At 44.0% G+C, this 16,228-nt stretch overlaps 1 protein-coding gene across 3 annotated transcripts; it reads right to left on the bottom strand.

The window, feature by feature from the left end:
- Nucleotides 1-34: 34 nt before the first annotated feature.
- LOC134021010 (periphilin-1-like) lies at nucleotides 35-15,802 on the bottom strand. Of its 3 annotated transcripts, XM_062461421.1 has the most exons (12): nucleotides 15,614-15,802; nucleotides 14,799-14,873; nucleotides 14,414-14,472; nucleotides 14,054-14,293; nucleotides 13,776-13,840; nucleotides 13,236-13,391; nucleotides 10,262-10,384; nucleotides 9,847-9,885; nucleotides 9,773-9,816; nucleotides 6,788-6,834; nucleotides 5,797-5,931; nucleotides 35-965 (listed from the first exon to the last, which is right to left on the bottom strand). In XM_062461421.1, coding segments are annotated over exons 2-12 (1,107 nt in total). In that variant the 5' UTR covers nucleotides 14,800-14,873; nucleotides 15,614-15,802; the 3' UTR covers nucleotides 35-767. The 3 variants fall into 3 exon arrangements, with proteins under 3 accessions (XP_062317405.1, XP_062317404.1, XP_062317406.1); XM_062461420.1 differs by having other exon boundaries at nucleotides 36-965; nucleotides 9,773-9,885; XM_062461422.1 differs by lacking the exon at nucleotides 13,236-13,391 and having other exon boundaries at nucleotides 41-965; nucleotides 9,773-9,885.
- Nucleotides 15,803-16,228: the final 426 nt, after the last annotated feature.

Genomic DNA, 16,228 nt, shown 5'->3' with positions numbered 1-16,228 from the left:
GACTGACAGACACACACACCTTAGTTCTAGTAATTCAATACATTTATTATTCTGAACACAAAAACGACTGGTAAAACATGACTGTAGTGTAACATGATATTTGTACGTACGCAACAGTACAAAAAGTGCGTAACATGGTTTACAATGTAAAACTTAATCTGTTCAATAAAAGATGTGGCCACAAGACTGTCATAATAGGAAAATAAATGTTAATGAATGTGCACTTCAGTGTGGCTTGATGAGGTTGCTGGAGAGCAGTTTGAAGAAAGCACCATCTACACTGCCCCATAAATATAGAAGTTTAGTTGATCTCCACAAAACTCTCAATAACACAATTTTCAACGGAATCAGTATGATTCAGGTCCAGGATACAATTGGACTGGACTGTAATGGCCATCAAGACCCAGAGAAAAGGTAGTAGGGTACTTGGCATCATTGTGTAGTCTGATTACTGTTTAAGGTATATGACGGCACAGTGCCCCTCAGTAAAAACAATCCCGTACTTTTGTATTGTGAAGGCCACAAAATTTGCATAACTCACTTTTTAAAAAGTAGGACCAAGGAACATGTTCAACAATCATAAAAATAATACAAATAAACAGTTGCAGTTCCAATAACATTGGAACTGCATTGTGATACCATCACAGTACAAACACTCTCCTCCTCCCTATACTAATACTTTGAATACTAATGATCATAACTAACTATATAAGTCAACTAGTGTCTTCACATTAGAACTTTGTATCAGGGCAAGGTGGCTTTCACTCTCACTTGGAGGGCGTTCCAAGCTTCGAGGCCACCTGGTCCAGGTCCTCGATGAAGTGTCGGAGGTCTTCCAAGCAGCGCTCCTTGATCTCCATCAGGCTCTGATGCAGAGGAGCCTGCAGCAGCTGGTCCAGACGAGGCTCCTTGGTCACCAGCATGTTCACCACCGTGCCGAACGTTACGCAGTCCTGCCTGTACAGCTAATCACAGACAGACACAAAGTTACACACACGCACAGGTGTAGTAAACTGTTAAAAAGAACAACTTTCAAGTTGAGCAAAGACATCTTTGCCTGAGGAGTATTAAATAGGTTCAACGACTGCTGGGAACACACACACACACAACCGTACACACACGGTTAACTGGCTCCCAGAGATTCTAACCTATTCTTCATACCAACGCTTTCCCGTGAACTTAATGAACCCATTTCTGGCAAGTAGGTGCGTTCAGCAAAACAGGTGTGGGTGTGTGTGAGCTGGCCTGTGAGAGTGCGTGTCCATCGGAACAAAGAGGAGCAGAGGTGTTAGTCTGTAAGTGGGACTGCACACTTCTTTCACACCACATTGTAACAAGCTTTTAGGTCTAGCTCAGGTTTTACGGCCAGGTTGAAATGGCCGTTAACCTATTTATTAAAGCAGCCCAGTGTCCCAGGTGCAAGCCCACTGGGCCTTTATCACCCGGGGCTAAGGGGCCCCGCTGTGTGGCCGGCATACGATCCCTGCCAGAAGCCTGGTCTGGACCAGCTTTCACACTGCACCACCAAGTGCTCTTGCAGGGCAGGGTGCAATCTGGGACATGAGGGTCCTCCAAGGTTCAGCTAATCCTGCCCAAGCTCTCCTCACTTCAAAGGGCAGCTAAATGCCAAATGAAAAGGTTCTGACAAGAAGATTAAACCTAGAAATGTCTGTAAGGACGTCAGGATGAATGCCTTTCATCTGTGGTCAAACCTATTATATGTTATACATTCTACTATAATACAGTAAATTTGTCAGAAGGACACACAAATTAGCGAGACATTTAACCCACTTCTCCAAAGAAGCGGTTTTTATCAAACGACCTGCTAGCTTGTCAGAGCTTCTGCTGTGTCACGGTAGGAGTATGCAGTCATATAGGGTATGTAGGCAGCAAAGCATTTTGTTTCCCAGCGTCTACCTAGAAAAAGAGCGACAGCGTCTGATCTCACATATTCGGACACTGTGCCTTTCTGGGTGAGACCAATCACAGCGGCAACAGCAAACAGGGACATGGAGAATGGCGGACACAGCAGAGGCTGCTGGCTGTCGACTCACATCCCTATGCAGAGTCAAGCAGGAAGTAAAGTCGACCAGGCAAAAAAATTCCGGAGAGTCCATTTCATTCTAGGAGACAAGCGGGTGTGAGTTTCAAGTCTTAGTGCGAGTGTGTGTGTGTCTTTGCATGTGTGCGCCGTGTATGTGTGCGAGCGTGTGTCTTTGCGTGTGTGTGTGTGCGTAACAGGGGTCTGGTATTGCAACAAATAAAAAGAGGAAGGGAGGGGGGGGGGGTGTTTATTAAGCTGTAACTCAGGGTTCAGTACAGGACAGAGCCTGTTAAAGTGCATCCTGGATGAAACCTGAACTGTCCATGGCCACTTAGGACACTCAGAGGACAAACGCTGGGAGGTGCTCCACTTCAGCTGGGTGGGCTGAGGCTTAATGCTACCAGGAAAGGTCAGGGGAAGAGGGAATAATATAACATTTAACCTGAGACAATGCAAGTATAAAAACAGACTTGTACAAGGAGAAGTAGCCTGTTCTCTTTCATACCGTAAAAACACCTAAAGGAACTGTTGTTCAACAACAGTTCAAATACCAAAAGCAAAGGGATAACTGGATGTACAATATACATTTCCTGTTATATTAGAGACCGAGACTTGTTCGCATTGTAAATATTAGGCCTATTTCTTGATCCATTCTATCCTGCATGGCAGCTGACTGTCAGAGGAACCTGAGGTGAAGCCATCATGCTCTCCGGAGTGAAACAAAATGAGGGGTCTCTCTCTCCTTTGCGCTACCTGCTAATTAAAAGTAAATTCAACAAAGTGCCTGCAGGTCCCAGACGTCTGAAAGACTGACGCTCTCTCTCTCCCCTCGCCCTCTCCGTCTCGCTCTCTCCTCACCTTTCTCTCGCCGTCCCCCTCTCCTTGACTATCTCTCCAAGTTTCCCCTCGTACTCAACGCCCTGAAAATACCCTTGCTCTACTAGCTGCAGCATGTTGAGGCAGTTAACACACACACACACGTACTGCAGCCTCTCATCCCACATCGCTAACCCCCCACATTGCTGAGTCTTCTCTCAGTACTGGGGACAGAGCTCCGACCTGCACAGAACTGTGCTTTGCATACAATCTTTGTATGCAAAGATTGTAGCACAGCGTCAAGTAAGGAAAGTTCCCCCATCATCCATATTGTTAAACAAGCCATCGACCTTGACGGGTATCTCATGCCCAGACTCAGAACTGCTGAGACCCAAACATAGAGAAGAGCCAAGAGCGAGTGAGAAACTCTGACAGAAATACTCGACTGTGGGAGATGTTTGGACTGAGACGGACGCTTTAATGTCTGCTGATGATGTCAAGCGAATCCGCGGGGCCACATAATGATAGCCTTGAGCCGCGACCACAGAGAAGTGAGAAACTCGCAACACGTGTGGCCAAGTCAGGTTCTTAAAGCAACACCGGCTGCAGCCTGACAGGAGAGAGACTTTTTTTTCCCCCCTTGAGACGGTCAGAGAAGTGGCTTCTCCAAATCTGATTCACTCTAATCTGACTTTCCACACCGAACGGTAGGGAAAGTCCTTTGGAAAATGCGCTTGTTTTAATCACTTCCAGGTTTGAAGATGTCAAAAGGAAACAAGTAACAATAACAAGACGAAGGCATGCAGAGTCCATGTCCCGTATCCCAGGACCTTCCTGGTCACTCAACGATAGTTGTGTTTGTCATCTTTCAAAACAAAAACCTCCATCTGCTTTTCCTCTCAGCTCGACTGTGTGTCGACACTGATTGCATTCTCACTTCATGACATCCTTTGTACACTCCTCTATACACTTTGAAGCTCGGGAAGTGGAGAAGAGATGGAAGGGGGGGAAAAAAAACCCTTGCAACGAACAATGAAGTCTAATTAAATGATCTCCCTTGACACAGACAGAGCTACAGAAAGACTACGCTATCACAGACAAACACACAACACAACAACAATATTACACACACTAAGAACTTAGCGTTGCTCTATATAAAGGCTGTAACAATACGCACTTCAAGGAAAGTTTCATAAAAAGGCCGCTGTTCTCTTAACTGCTGCCTTTTAAACCAAAACAAACAGGAAGGGTGTGTTTGACTGGTTCACTGGGTCTGGTTAGTGTGTTGGTGGGGGAGGTTTGAGGAGAGGCTGCGGGGGAGCCTACGGGGGAGGTTAGTGGGGGAGGTTGAGCCTGGGTTCCTCTCCCTGTGGTGGGACTTGGGGGGCCGATCTCCCGGCCTGATATGCCAGGGCCACACAGGACGGGCTAGGGGCCCTCAGAGACCCCAGTGTTGAGGAGCCGAGCCTGGGGGAGCGTTCCGGCCCCACATCAGATATGGAGCTCTGGAGTACGGTAGAGCATGTTTGTGTTTAGCATGGGTGTGTGTGTTTTTAGCTTGTGTAAGTGTTTAGCCTGTGTGTCTGTGTGAGTGTGTGTGTGTGTGTGTTTACAGGTGTGTGTGGATGAGGGGCAGGGGGTGAATGTGAAACTCGCATGGACATTCTGTGGAGCTCTGCTCAAATGAGTGGGGTGATGCAGGCAGGGGTCCCGTGTCATAAAGGAAGTGGGGTAATGAGTAGAGGGCTGGGACAGATTAGGGGGATATTAAAAGAGCAATTTTAATCACTCAAGCAACAAAACCTCTCAATGGAAGGCCTAATAGTTCAGATGGATGCGTTTCATTTGCACTGATTGAAATGATTAATGGGCTCTTCAGTAAATCACTCCCAGCCATGCCTGGCCTGTGTGTTTTATATAATCTATACAGATTAAGAGAATAAAACGGTTTGCTTTAACAAAGTGGATGTTTTGGAGGGTTTCATTAAGCTTGCAGTGTCACCTGCCGTTATTTAAAACCCGAGCGGTCCTCTCACTAATTTACTGCTACAACTTTTCAAATAACACTCCTGCTAATGGAAGGGCTGGATCTGACTGATGTCCACGCCGAGGTTTTCATACAGAGGCCGACTTTCATGTTGACTGTCGTGCCGTTTCATTCAGAAAACACGGTGAGAACACAAACTTAAAATCACCAAACAAAACAAACAATCACAAATCATAAAAAGTGGGATTACTTGTAGGCCTCGCTACCCAGCCAACAGTTGAGTGCTCCGAGGTGGGAGTGGGTGTCGGTCTTCTCCCTCCATATGGATGAATAACTGCCACGGAACAGAGCCATCATACCAAATTCGACTTCAGGTCGAGTTCCTATCCCCTGCTCCGACCCCACACTCCAGCCTCACCTTCGGTTCTACCCCTCGCTACGGGGGTTTTCACTGAGGCGCTGCAACAAACGGGTGTGTGCGCTGGCGCCCAGAGCAGATGTTACGGCAAATGTGCTCCACGGACGCTTGGCCCTCACCGCGGTTGTGACCTGCTTACACATGGCAGGCTAAACATGAGGGTTAACGCCAAGAGAAGTGCCACTCCGTGGGTGGCCAGCCTGAGTCCTGCAGGGCAATTCCTGCCCTGATTTAACGGGGACAGATAAGTGGTACTGTAGAGTATGGTGTACAAGGGAGTGGCTGGTGGGCATGCACAGCATTGCAACCCCCCGTGCATAAAGATTTTCTGCCAACTCATCCTCCCCTCTCTCTCCTCCACATAAACGGGCGGAAAAACCATATTCCCCAGACACCACACTGCAGCATAAAGCAGGGGTTTTCGAGAGCCAGTAATCCAGATGGCGGGGGAAGGTTTAGAGATAGCTAGCCTAATTCAGTAGCTGGCGGAAGTGGCAGTCGGAAGGGGTCGGGACTGAGAAAACTCATTACCTTCTCAATTTCCAGAGCTTTGTTGGTGATTTCCCTCGACCGCCGAGTCGCAAAGTCCTCTTCTGGAGCGTTCTCTGACTCCACGCTGACCCTCGCACCCGGTTCCGCCTTTGAAACCAATGCAGGGGGCTCCGCCTGGGACGGAGCAGGTCAAGGGTCAGGGGTCATTTGGCTTAGGTAACTGATTCTGGTTTCAAAGTATGCAAGACAAACCTGAGGAGAATGTCTGCGGCCTTCTCGTTTAACGCTTCTAACTCGTTACCACGCTTCATTATGCATGCTGCATCTCAAATAGTAAACTAGGATGTTCTGGTCCATACATCTTTGATCAAAGCCTGGTGACAGTCCAAGATCAAAGCTAATACCTACAGACATACATCCCTTCACAAAAGTGTAACATTTAAAAGAACCCCAAAAGAAACCCAAGACAACATACATCACAGAGTTCTATTCAACGTGTCAACTTTCTCTCTTATTTTAAGGTATATAACTAAATCCAGAAGCAAATAAAATGCCTTTTGTGACCATGTTAGCTCATTACTTTTCGGTTTACACAGAACAGAGACGTCATCCCTGGCAAGGAAATGGGACATGCTTGGTGGTGCTTGAGTGCCCTGTCTGACGTGACCCCAACCAAACCACAAGAAAGGAGAGGCTGCATAATGAACATCCACTAGCCTGTGATGTGGCCTGTTACATTCTTAAATGAATCACATTAAGTTGTGGATCTGCCAACACCTAAAAATAATCACCATAACTGTAATGAATTGTGTTTCCAAAAGGTATAGAAGCTGGATTGTTCACATGATGCCTGCCCATAATGTGTTCAAAGTGCACAGTATATTTTATAGGGTGACAGTATAGTGCAGCTTATTGTGTCTTTTAGAATGTCCTCAGGCTGCAGTGCCCAGTTCTATTCTCCTTGTTCCTGGGTGGCAATATTCTCCAGTATAAGTGGATACCACAGGGAGTGGCATTCACAAAGACCTACCTTGAGTCGCACAGCATCCAGAGAACTATTGGGATTAGGAACCCTGTCTGGAGAAAAAGAGGGGAGGGAGAAAGATATAAAGAAAGAGAGATATAGTAAAACAGCAAAATACATTCACCTGAACTTGATTATGGTTTTGAAACATTTGAAACAACAATTGACTAGCTGTTGTGAGCTACCAAGGACTCATTACACTTTTACTGTGGAGAATGGAGAGGACAAGATGCTAAGCGACTGTCGAAAAGCACAGACAAATAGCTGGTTACTTTATGCACTCTTGCTCGAGTGCTCTCAAAACAGCGGTCGTGAAGTTCAGCTGTGACTAAACTGAAATATTGTGCTCTGCCGGCTCCAATATGTCTATAAAAGAAAACAAATATGTCCAAGCTGGAAATGGTTGTTTTTATTTAAGGAATCTCCCATGGCGATGACACCGAGCCAAGGTCAAATTAAAAACACACTTGGGCCTCAGCTTTATTTGACTACAGGGCTTTCAGGTTGTGAGACACCAAGTGAACCTCAGAGGTAGTTCCTCAGTTTAGGAAGAAAAACACTTTTATTATTGGATCAACTACAATCAAAAGATGATGCGCTCGATCAGTGAGAAACTGCAATAAAAACATTAAAATGTCAATTGGTGACCTCTTCTGTTGAGGACAAGGTCAATCTAATCGGTTGATCTAAAGTACATTCAGCCATCCAGGGACATACAATGTGTATGTTGCAAGGTAAAACTGCCACACTCATCACCACAAACATTGAATCAGTGGAAAATACTAAGCGGTGTAATTCCAATGATTACTGACAGATGCCCAACAACAGATGCTCATAACTAGATGCTAATCCAAGATGAGCTGAGAGAGAGGGAACCATCCAAGTGTTGTCAATAACAGTAATAATAATAATGCATTTATTTAGCAGACGCTTTTATCCAAAGAGACATATAGTACAGCGGGCGATTTGAACCTGCGACCTATCCATCTGCAATCAAATGCTCTAACCACTGAGCAATAACCAACTCCTGATGAAATGGGGACAACATTCTATGGAACGTGCAAGTATTCAGAGAGTAGCAATATCAAATAGGTCATGTCTACGGCAAACCCGACGATTAAAATCACGTTAATTCAAGCACGAGTCCATATCTCGTTGTTTCTAATGCTGGTAGGTTTGAGCTTGACATGGAGTCCGTGGTGCAGCCCAGCAGCTGGTCAACACCCTGAGCCTGCGATGTCCTCCGACTAGGTACAATAGGCATGCTGCACTGCAGTTAAGCTTTCACTGGGGCATGACGGATGTATCCTGCCACAATAGAAACGATTTGTTTTATTCACAGAACGTCACTGGCAAGGGCATATGCCAACAGTGGAAGCAACCGGAATGTCCCTGTGACAAACAGGTTGACCCCTCTCATTTGTTTTTGGCAGTATCTTGCCTTTAGCCATAGTTTTAGTGCATCTTAAAACGCAATCATTGCATCCAGGCTCACTCAGAGAGCCATTTCATCTCCTTGGGTAGACTATGCCCAGTGAGCATTCCTTATCACCCCAAAAGCTTTGAGTTTACTTTGATGTGTTGGCCTAATTAGCGTTCCAGACGTGGGTGGGGGGGGAGACAACTGTTTTCTAGCAGTTTTACTGCATCTTCAAAGGGGGGGTAGAATGTCCTGCCCAAATACAGGGGGGCTCCTCAGACCCAACTGAAGACTTGTGTTCTCAACTGGAGACACTGTAAAACAGAGTTTAAAAACCCAATGAAGGCTTTAATTATTCTACACAAGCGAGGACTTGGGTGAAGGGATACACATTACATGCAACATCCCCGTAACTTATTTATGACAAACGTTATCATGAACGGGAAACCACCCAACTCCATGAATACTCCAGATATAAGCAAGCAAATCATTGCATTTCTAAATAATATTCTTCTCATCGTCGGGTCATTCGAAAACAAGCTGTTCTGACTTTAATTAATCCTCACAAGACGATAGAGGTGCTTTGAATTGAGTGGCATCTGTGGGCCCAAACGTGCATGCTACTTTCGCACCTAGCTGAGGTCAACCTCAAATCAAAAGCCAAATCACTGCAATAAAGCAAGGCTATCTTTTTCCCCCCCTTTCCTTTGAGGTTGTGCATGTCCTAACATGTTCGAGCACACCCTGGACCCTAATGATGCACACCTCTAAAAACAGATGCCTCAGGTTCTCACAGGTTTCATTATGTGAAAATTAGCTGGTTCCTGACATGTGCTGTTGTAGGCACTGTTAATCTGCAGTTCGCCAGTTGTACATCATGAACCACAAATGCTGTTGTGAGAAGGCATCTGCACAGACTGCAGAGGTTTCAATACAGGTACTTCATTAAATCGAATGAATTCCCCATTGGTTTGCTTGTTGCTCAAAATACAATAGCCACTCTGAGAACAATGCATGTCTATCATTTTCCGATAATTCACAGCATATTGTTGTGTTTAGGGATTGCTGCTGCAATGGGTGAAATAGTTTAATTGCTGAGCGGGGGAAGGGGGCACTGCGGTATAGCCTTACCGAGCTCCCTGTTTTGACTGTAAGCTTTTTTTATACCCGAGAAGAAAAAACAAGAGAATCTAAATGACATAACAATGGCGGTCAAGGTAAAATCCGATCCAGGTATTTCCAATCAAATCAAGAGACAGTGCCAATAAACCTGCTATAACCTAGATGCCTGGCAAAAAAAAATAAAAAATACTTTAACTCAACTTACAAAGCATACATACAAACTTACTTGTATGCAAATTAAAGTTATAAACAAGTATGCGAGTATACTAAATCAGTGCATTTTGAAGAACACTTCCAATTGTGTATAAAATACATACTGAAACGTAATGAGAAAGCTCTCATTTAATGCATTGAAATTCGATTTTAAGGATACTCTTTTTCAGCTTGGGTATCTAGTATTGACAACTGGTGGCTAGGTCTAATTTCTGGGGGTGGGGTAGGGTGCTTACTCCTCTGCTGGCTCTGCTGGTAGGAGCAGGCCTGGGCATCCCTACTGAGGGCAGAACGAGAACGTTCCCATCCTGGGTAGGGCTCCCTCCGCCGGAAGTCCTCATGGTCCTCTCTGGAAAGACAGGCAGGCAGAAGCTCACACACTGGGGATGTGAACTGTTCAGTAGTTGAGCATGGGACTGCAGGTCACAGGTTCAAATCCTCCACCTGGACATCGCTAAGCGTCTGCTGAATGTAATCCTACTATACCAACAGCTCTATAATGTAGGCACCATAAACAATGTACATCTATACAGTATGGTTCAAAAGTCTGAGATCACATAGAATATTTTTTTTTTTTATCAACTTTTCTCCCACATTGTTAAGCTGAAATGATCATTTGCAATGAAAAACGTTGTATTACATTAGAATTAACTAGGGGTCTTCGGTTTTTTATCTAATGTTTAGATGCCAGTCGAGAGGTGGGCACTTCAAATTGATCCGCGTACCCCGTGTAGGTGAGCTCATGCATTGGCTTCTCTCCTCTTCTGTCAGCCTTGCCTGCAGACAAGGACCTGGGAGGGCCCGGCCCACGCCCTCTGCTGCTGGGGAGGGATCCAGCTCTCTCACCGCTGCAAAACACACCAGGAAACTCAGTTACATTCCTAGTTGAATTATTATTCATAGTCAAATCATTTGACAATTGACAGAACCATTTCGTGTCTAGAACAAACATTGAAGTCCTTCTCTCTAATGCGAGTAATACCCTCTGGCACAGACATCATATATAGCCTGTAAGAAGAAAAGAAAAAAAAAAAAACATCTGGTAGAGAATGCAAGCACAGGAAACATTTCCCATCTATTCCACAGTTCAAACCACAATATTTTAATTGTTGAACTTTTAATGAATGAGTGCACAAGTACCTAATCTGGTTAGTAAGACTTCTTCATGGTGTGGGTAGGACCTTTCTGTGAATAGCTTTTTATATGACAGAAGCTAAATTAAGGTTTCCACATTTAGTATTACAGAATGCTTGCAATGTCCTTATTATTATTATTTTGGGAAAATACGTTTAGTGGAATTATTCAGTGAAGGGTAGAAATAGCATGAATCTGAAGTGACCTGGGCCAATTTCTCTATGCGTGAAAAGGTTCCTACACCAATAAAAAAAAAGAATGTAAGAGGCTAGGCCTCCGACCACTGAATTAGTTTAAGATAAACCAGGTCATTAAGCAACAGCATCAGCACTAATCCAGATCATTTACCACATGAATTTGGCAATGGTTACTAGGGTCGCCGGCATTTAACTACATCTGTTTAAGCTGTGGTAAAATCATTAGTTTATTTACCAAGCTCTATTGTTTTCGTTCCTGATCCTGGTGATTACTTGTGACTACACAACACTAAGTAGAACCAAGCGAAGGTATAAATGAGCCAACGGCACCTGGCTTTCTTGACCTCTGCCTGAACTTAGGCCATGTCCCTAACAAAGAGCAGGCATAACATGGCTTCAGGTTTTTACGACTGCAGGCCTGTTTGAAGTAGCCAAGGCTTAGCCAGCCATTTGCCAAATAAAGTTAACTGCCATCGTTCCAGTTCTACAACAATCCCACCAAACTAACACCAACTCTTTTACCACCAAAGGACGTAAAACAACTCATGCGTTTGGAAAGCCAAAGGAATCTTTAATAACAAGATGATATTGTTAAAAGTAAATCAATTGGGCAACATATGTATCAACACTCATAGATTAAGGTCAGTTTGTTTAACAAAACTACCGGACCAATGGAAGGATGCACTGCTCTGCACATTTAGATTACATTTGGGAATGTTACATTCAAAGTAAAAGATCCTTTCAGAGACTCCAGGCCGCAGCTCACCAACATGACACACTAGAACAGCATGTCTCACATAACAGACTATGATGCGTACAGTAGGTGTACTGAATCCTGGACACAACAGCTTTCTAATCTAAGAGCAAGACAGACCGAAATGACAGAATCAGGGCAAATGGATGTCACTGTTCTCCTAGGAAGAAATGGAAAACTAACTAGCGGCTTTTTTTCAGAAGATATAAACTAGATAAGCGAGGTCTTCTCTCCCTCAGATCCAAGAGGCTTTCTTAAAAGGACCGTCTGTTAAGAGCCACAATCTTCTAAACCAAAATAAATAAAATGCATAATTACATGCACTCCATGTCAATAAATTATATATTTCAAAGAACTAGCCAAAATGTTTTCAGGTTATCTGGCTTATTATGCCAACAAAACTCTCCCCTTTCATCTTCTTCATGAATTTATAAATCAGAATTATGCAATCAAGTCCGTGCACTAATTGGTTGGCAACACACAGTTATGACTTGAGATCTATTAACTAGGTGACTTTACAAAAACCATCAAAGCTGGTGAGATTTAGCAAGGTGGCTTTGATGGTTCAAAGAGAGAGGAAAAAGAGAGACTCAACTAGTTGCACTTAACTGGCCTCCTATTTTCCTCATTATCGGCTATTCATCATCTGAGGTCAAGAGCTCTACAAAGGAGCAGATTGAGTAATCCGTCGCCTGCTTCTGTTGTCATGCCGCCCCCCCCCCCCCCCCCCCCCTCAACACAAGACAGAATCCGGGGACTGGGGGGCTGCTTCATGGACCTTCACCGGGGCTCCCACTCAAACACTCAGACTGAGGGGGGCTGCCGAGGTAATGGAGCTCCGTGTGGTGGGGTTGGGGAGCATGGAGAGATGGGGTAATGGGGTGTTGTGGGTAATGGGGTGCTTGTGTCTGTGTCTGGCCACCTTTCCACATGGCTAGCACCACACCTCCTTCCAGGGGAGATCTTTGAGTCTTCTAGCCAACGCTACATATGGGTCAAGCTCCAGACACACCAAACACATTGTAATGAACAGATGGGAACACTAAACAATCAATGGGCATCAGCCAGTGCAATTAGTTTGACAGAAATTTGGTAAACAATTGAACAGTGTTTCCTTAATGGAAAGCAAGCCTACTCTACATTTGAAAATAAATGAGCAGAATGCCCACAACACACCAAATGGTACATTAAAGTGCCACTGAAACAATCTACTTTTGTTCTCTCTTCCTAATAGGGGTTCTACTGATCACGTATAAGCCAGAGGTTGAAAGGCTAGTCTTCTGATAGTTCTACTAGCTGCGAAAGTCCACTACCAGGAGGAATGCACACTACTCTGACCACAACAACTTGGCATGTATTTTGGAAAAAAAACAATGTGCACAGTTTAATGCATCAAAAACAAATTTGACTGGCAAAGTACAAGAAAGGCCAATGCTTGGTCTGAATCAGGGGGGTCAGAACACGTTGGTTCAGGGAGGTTGGTGTATCCCGGCCTAGAGGACCAGCAGTATAGCTCTATGGCAGTGGAGGGAGTAACCCAACTGGTTTTCCTGTGGGGGTTTGGCTCTCTGCTTCAGTAAGTAGACACTGGTGCCCTTTGTCCCCGTCTCAAACCTGGTGTGACTCCACTGAGGGGGGCTTTGGCCTGTGAACTGTTGGCACTCTGTAGAAGCTACTGCTAGACGGCTGTCTAGGCAGTGCTGGGCAGAGCCTCTGGGTGTTGCTACTCTGTGTAGGGTTGAGCTCCCAAGGCCAACTTCAAAAAGGCTCCTGAGGTGGATAAGTAAAATAGACCATGAAACATATTCCCACGAGCACCAAGCACAAGCACATCGTCTTTAAAACCGAAATCCTTCATTACCCTGCATATGGCTAACAAAATCAACGATGCAACTCTTCAAATAATAAATGACATTCTAATGAATTGTCCATTACTATAGTATGAAGGATCAAATGTAAAGATATGCTGCCACCTCCTGGTACATGCTGGCACTATACACATTTTCAAGCACGACACAGGTTCAGAGTCTCTACGTTTCAGCTGCCACGTAGGTTCTGTCTGAAACTGTTCCAAGGTAGCTTTCAATTAACCCTCCACGGTTGAATAAAGTTGAAATCAAAATGAGCAAAAGTTGAAGAAGATTAGGATGGTACCTCAGCTTGACCTGACGGCCAGTGGGAGTATTATCTCTGGATCCTCTGTAGTAAGGATACGAATCCTAGAAGAAAGAGCAGGGTGGAGGATTTGGTTCAGCCAAGTAGAATATGACTTGAACCTCCTTCTTCCTTTACAACAATCTAATAGGCTCAAACATCATGTCATATACACATTCTTAGCTCTTGTTCTGACAGAATAACCTGCAGAGCCCAACATACCAGTGCAAACAGTGTTTGGTTCTTATGATCCTAAAGAAGCTTAAAAAGGTGCATACCTTGCGTGGTGGTGAAGACTTTCTGCTGCCACTACTAAAACGAGTAGTTTCACCATAGTACCCTCCTCGGTCATCCACTCCATGTGTGTTTTTGCCTCGATGTGCTCTCCCATCCTGGTCATGGTAGCTTCGAGAACCACTGTACCGCTGGTCATCATAGTCGTATTCCTGGACATAGTCCTGTTCTGGTCTCAAGAGAGCCCTGTTCTCGACAACACTGACAACTCTCTTGTAGATTACCTGAAATGATAGAATTCCACTGTTTGGATTGGCGAAAAAGGCTTAGATGATTAATATCGAGGGGGGTGGGAGGGGGGGAGTTGTAAGGCAGTTAAGTTTCTATCAAACTATCCCTATTACCTCTCTGCGTGGAAAATCCTCATAGGCATCTTGCATGCTGCCATCGCGCCGATAAGACACTAAAGATTTACAATTAAAGTCAGATGAGTAATGCAAAATATGACATATATCAAACTTTTAGTAGGCAGCTTACTGTCAGTTTCAACCAAGTATCAACCATTACTGCTATATAAAAAGCCAATAAAGTCAAGCAATCATATGGATTCAGTTTCCAAAAATTTGACCAAGCCATGCGAGGACGTCAGATCTGACATCCATGCCTTTTGTCCCCCACATATATATATTTTTTACCTGGTTGCACTGACAGCAATAATGAACATGCCAAGAATCGTAGTTATACACTGTATAATACTAGTAGCTGGGACAGAATGGAACTGTCACTTACTGTTTTTAGTTTTGTTTTTTCATGGGCGGGTTAGAGAGGATGTAGCTGACTAGTTGCTCGGTATGCTCTCTGGACCTACAAAACACATTAATGAAGTTAGACCTTCCGTGCATTTGTCCAAATATTATAATAAGATAGCTAGCTCGCGTGTGATATCACATTACAGCGAAGGAGGAAGGCGCGTGTCCATGGCAGATAGTACAGATCTACGTAGCTAATGGCACTAATTAGCTATGCAAATGTGCTAGATGATGGCTAATTAAACGAAAACCAAAAAACTGAGGGAAAAAAACCCTAACCCTAACCCTGATCAATAACTAAGCCAATGACACACACATTACCGACACACACAGTAGCCAACTATACTAGCTATAGACTAGTCCAACGATGTGCAAAAACAAGATGTTGCGAATTTAGTGCTAGCAAATCTGAAACCTGGCTAGGCTAGCTAAGCGAGTGTTTGGCTTTAGATGTTCTGGTTTGTGTCTTGTTCAGACTGCGGCCGACAGACTACGGCCGTGTAATTTGTTCGTGAAAATCTTGATATCAATATTGATTTGGGGACAATGACATGGATGGTTAGCTAGCTAGTCTTCTTGTCAAGCATACTGTCAAATTATATTTACTGTTTGTAAACCGTACGCAATGTTATTGCTTTTGAAACTTGCTAGCATAACGGTAGCTCTAGCCATTTTCAATATTTCACTGTAGCGTTAGCATAATTAGCCTCCCTTACTGTTAGTGCTAAGTTTCTTTGGTAGTTAGCCTAGGTTTCAGCATACTGCTATAGTATATAACTGAGAGGATAGACTTACCCATCAATGGTCAAGTATGTTCTTAGTTAAGCATACCTAAACGACAAAAGTACAGCCTGCTACGGTACATCACCAATTTATTTAGATGACTTCTCACATAACTAGCCAAGCTACTGTAGAGCTAGCTATTGTAGCCACACAAACTCACATACACACAAAATCTATCTTCCCAACAACAGTTTAATTCTTCTTTCATTGTTTTATGGCAGACTGCAATGCACATTATAAGGTGCATTACCGCCACCTACTGTTTGGAAAGTTTGGCGGATTGCAGATCCAATACGTTCATGGGCCTCTTATGTAGTATAACGCATCAGAATGTTTTGGAAGTGTCACTCTTACTCAGAAAAAAAATTATAACGCAAAATTAGATAAAGCATACGTGCCTTCTACGTTACTTAGCCGAAATGTAGTTTTAGGTTACATAAATGGAAAACCATGTGGACGATGTATATAATTAAATAAACCCCCCTTCCCATGCTCTATTAACCAACATGTGTAATATAACTAGAACTGCATCAATCATATTGTTCTTTTTTTTGTCAAAACCCCAGTGGAGGTGTGAAATGTTAGCTACAGTTTCTATCTAAATTAGCTATGGCCCTCTATCTACAG

The sequence above is a fragment of the Osmerus eperlanus genome, chromosome 5, assembly GCF_963692335.1.
Source record: "Osmerus eperlanus chromosome 5, fOsmEpe2.1, whole genome shotgun sequence".
Classification (NCBI taxonomy): domain Eukaryota; kingdom Metazoa; phylum Chordata; class Actinopteri; order Osmeriformes; family Osmeridae; genus Osmerus; species Osmerus eperlanus.
This window is presented reverse-complemented; position numbering and strand designations above follow the sequence as displayed.

What these genes read in the sequence shown, in the direction of transcription:
- LOC134021010 (XM_062461420.1), bottom strand. An exon ending in CCTCAGTGGAGTCACACCAG is followed by an intron (nt 10,385 to 13,235) that starts GTTTGAGACGGG and finishes TGTGTTTTGCAG; the next exon opens with CGGTGAGAGAGCTGGATCCC. An exon ending in TGGATGCTGTGCGACTCAAG is followed by an intron (nt 5,932 to 6,787) that starts GTAGGTCTTTGT and finishes GCTCCGTCCCAG; the next exon opens with GCGGAGCCCCCTGCATTGGT.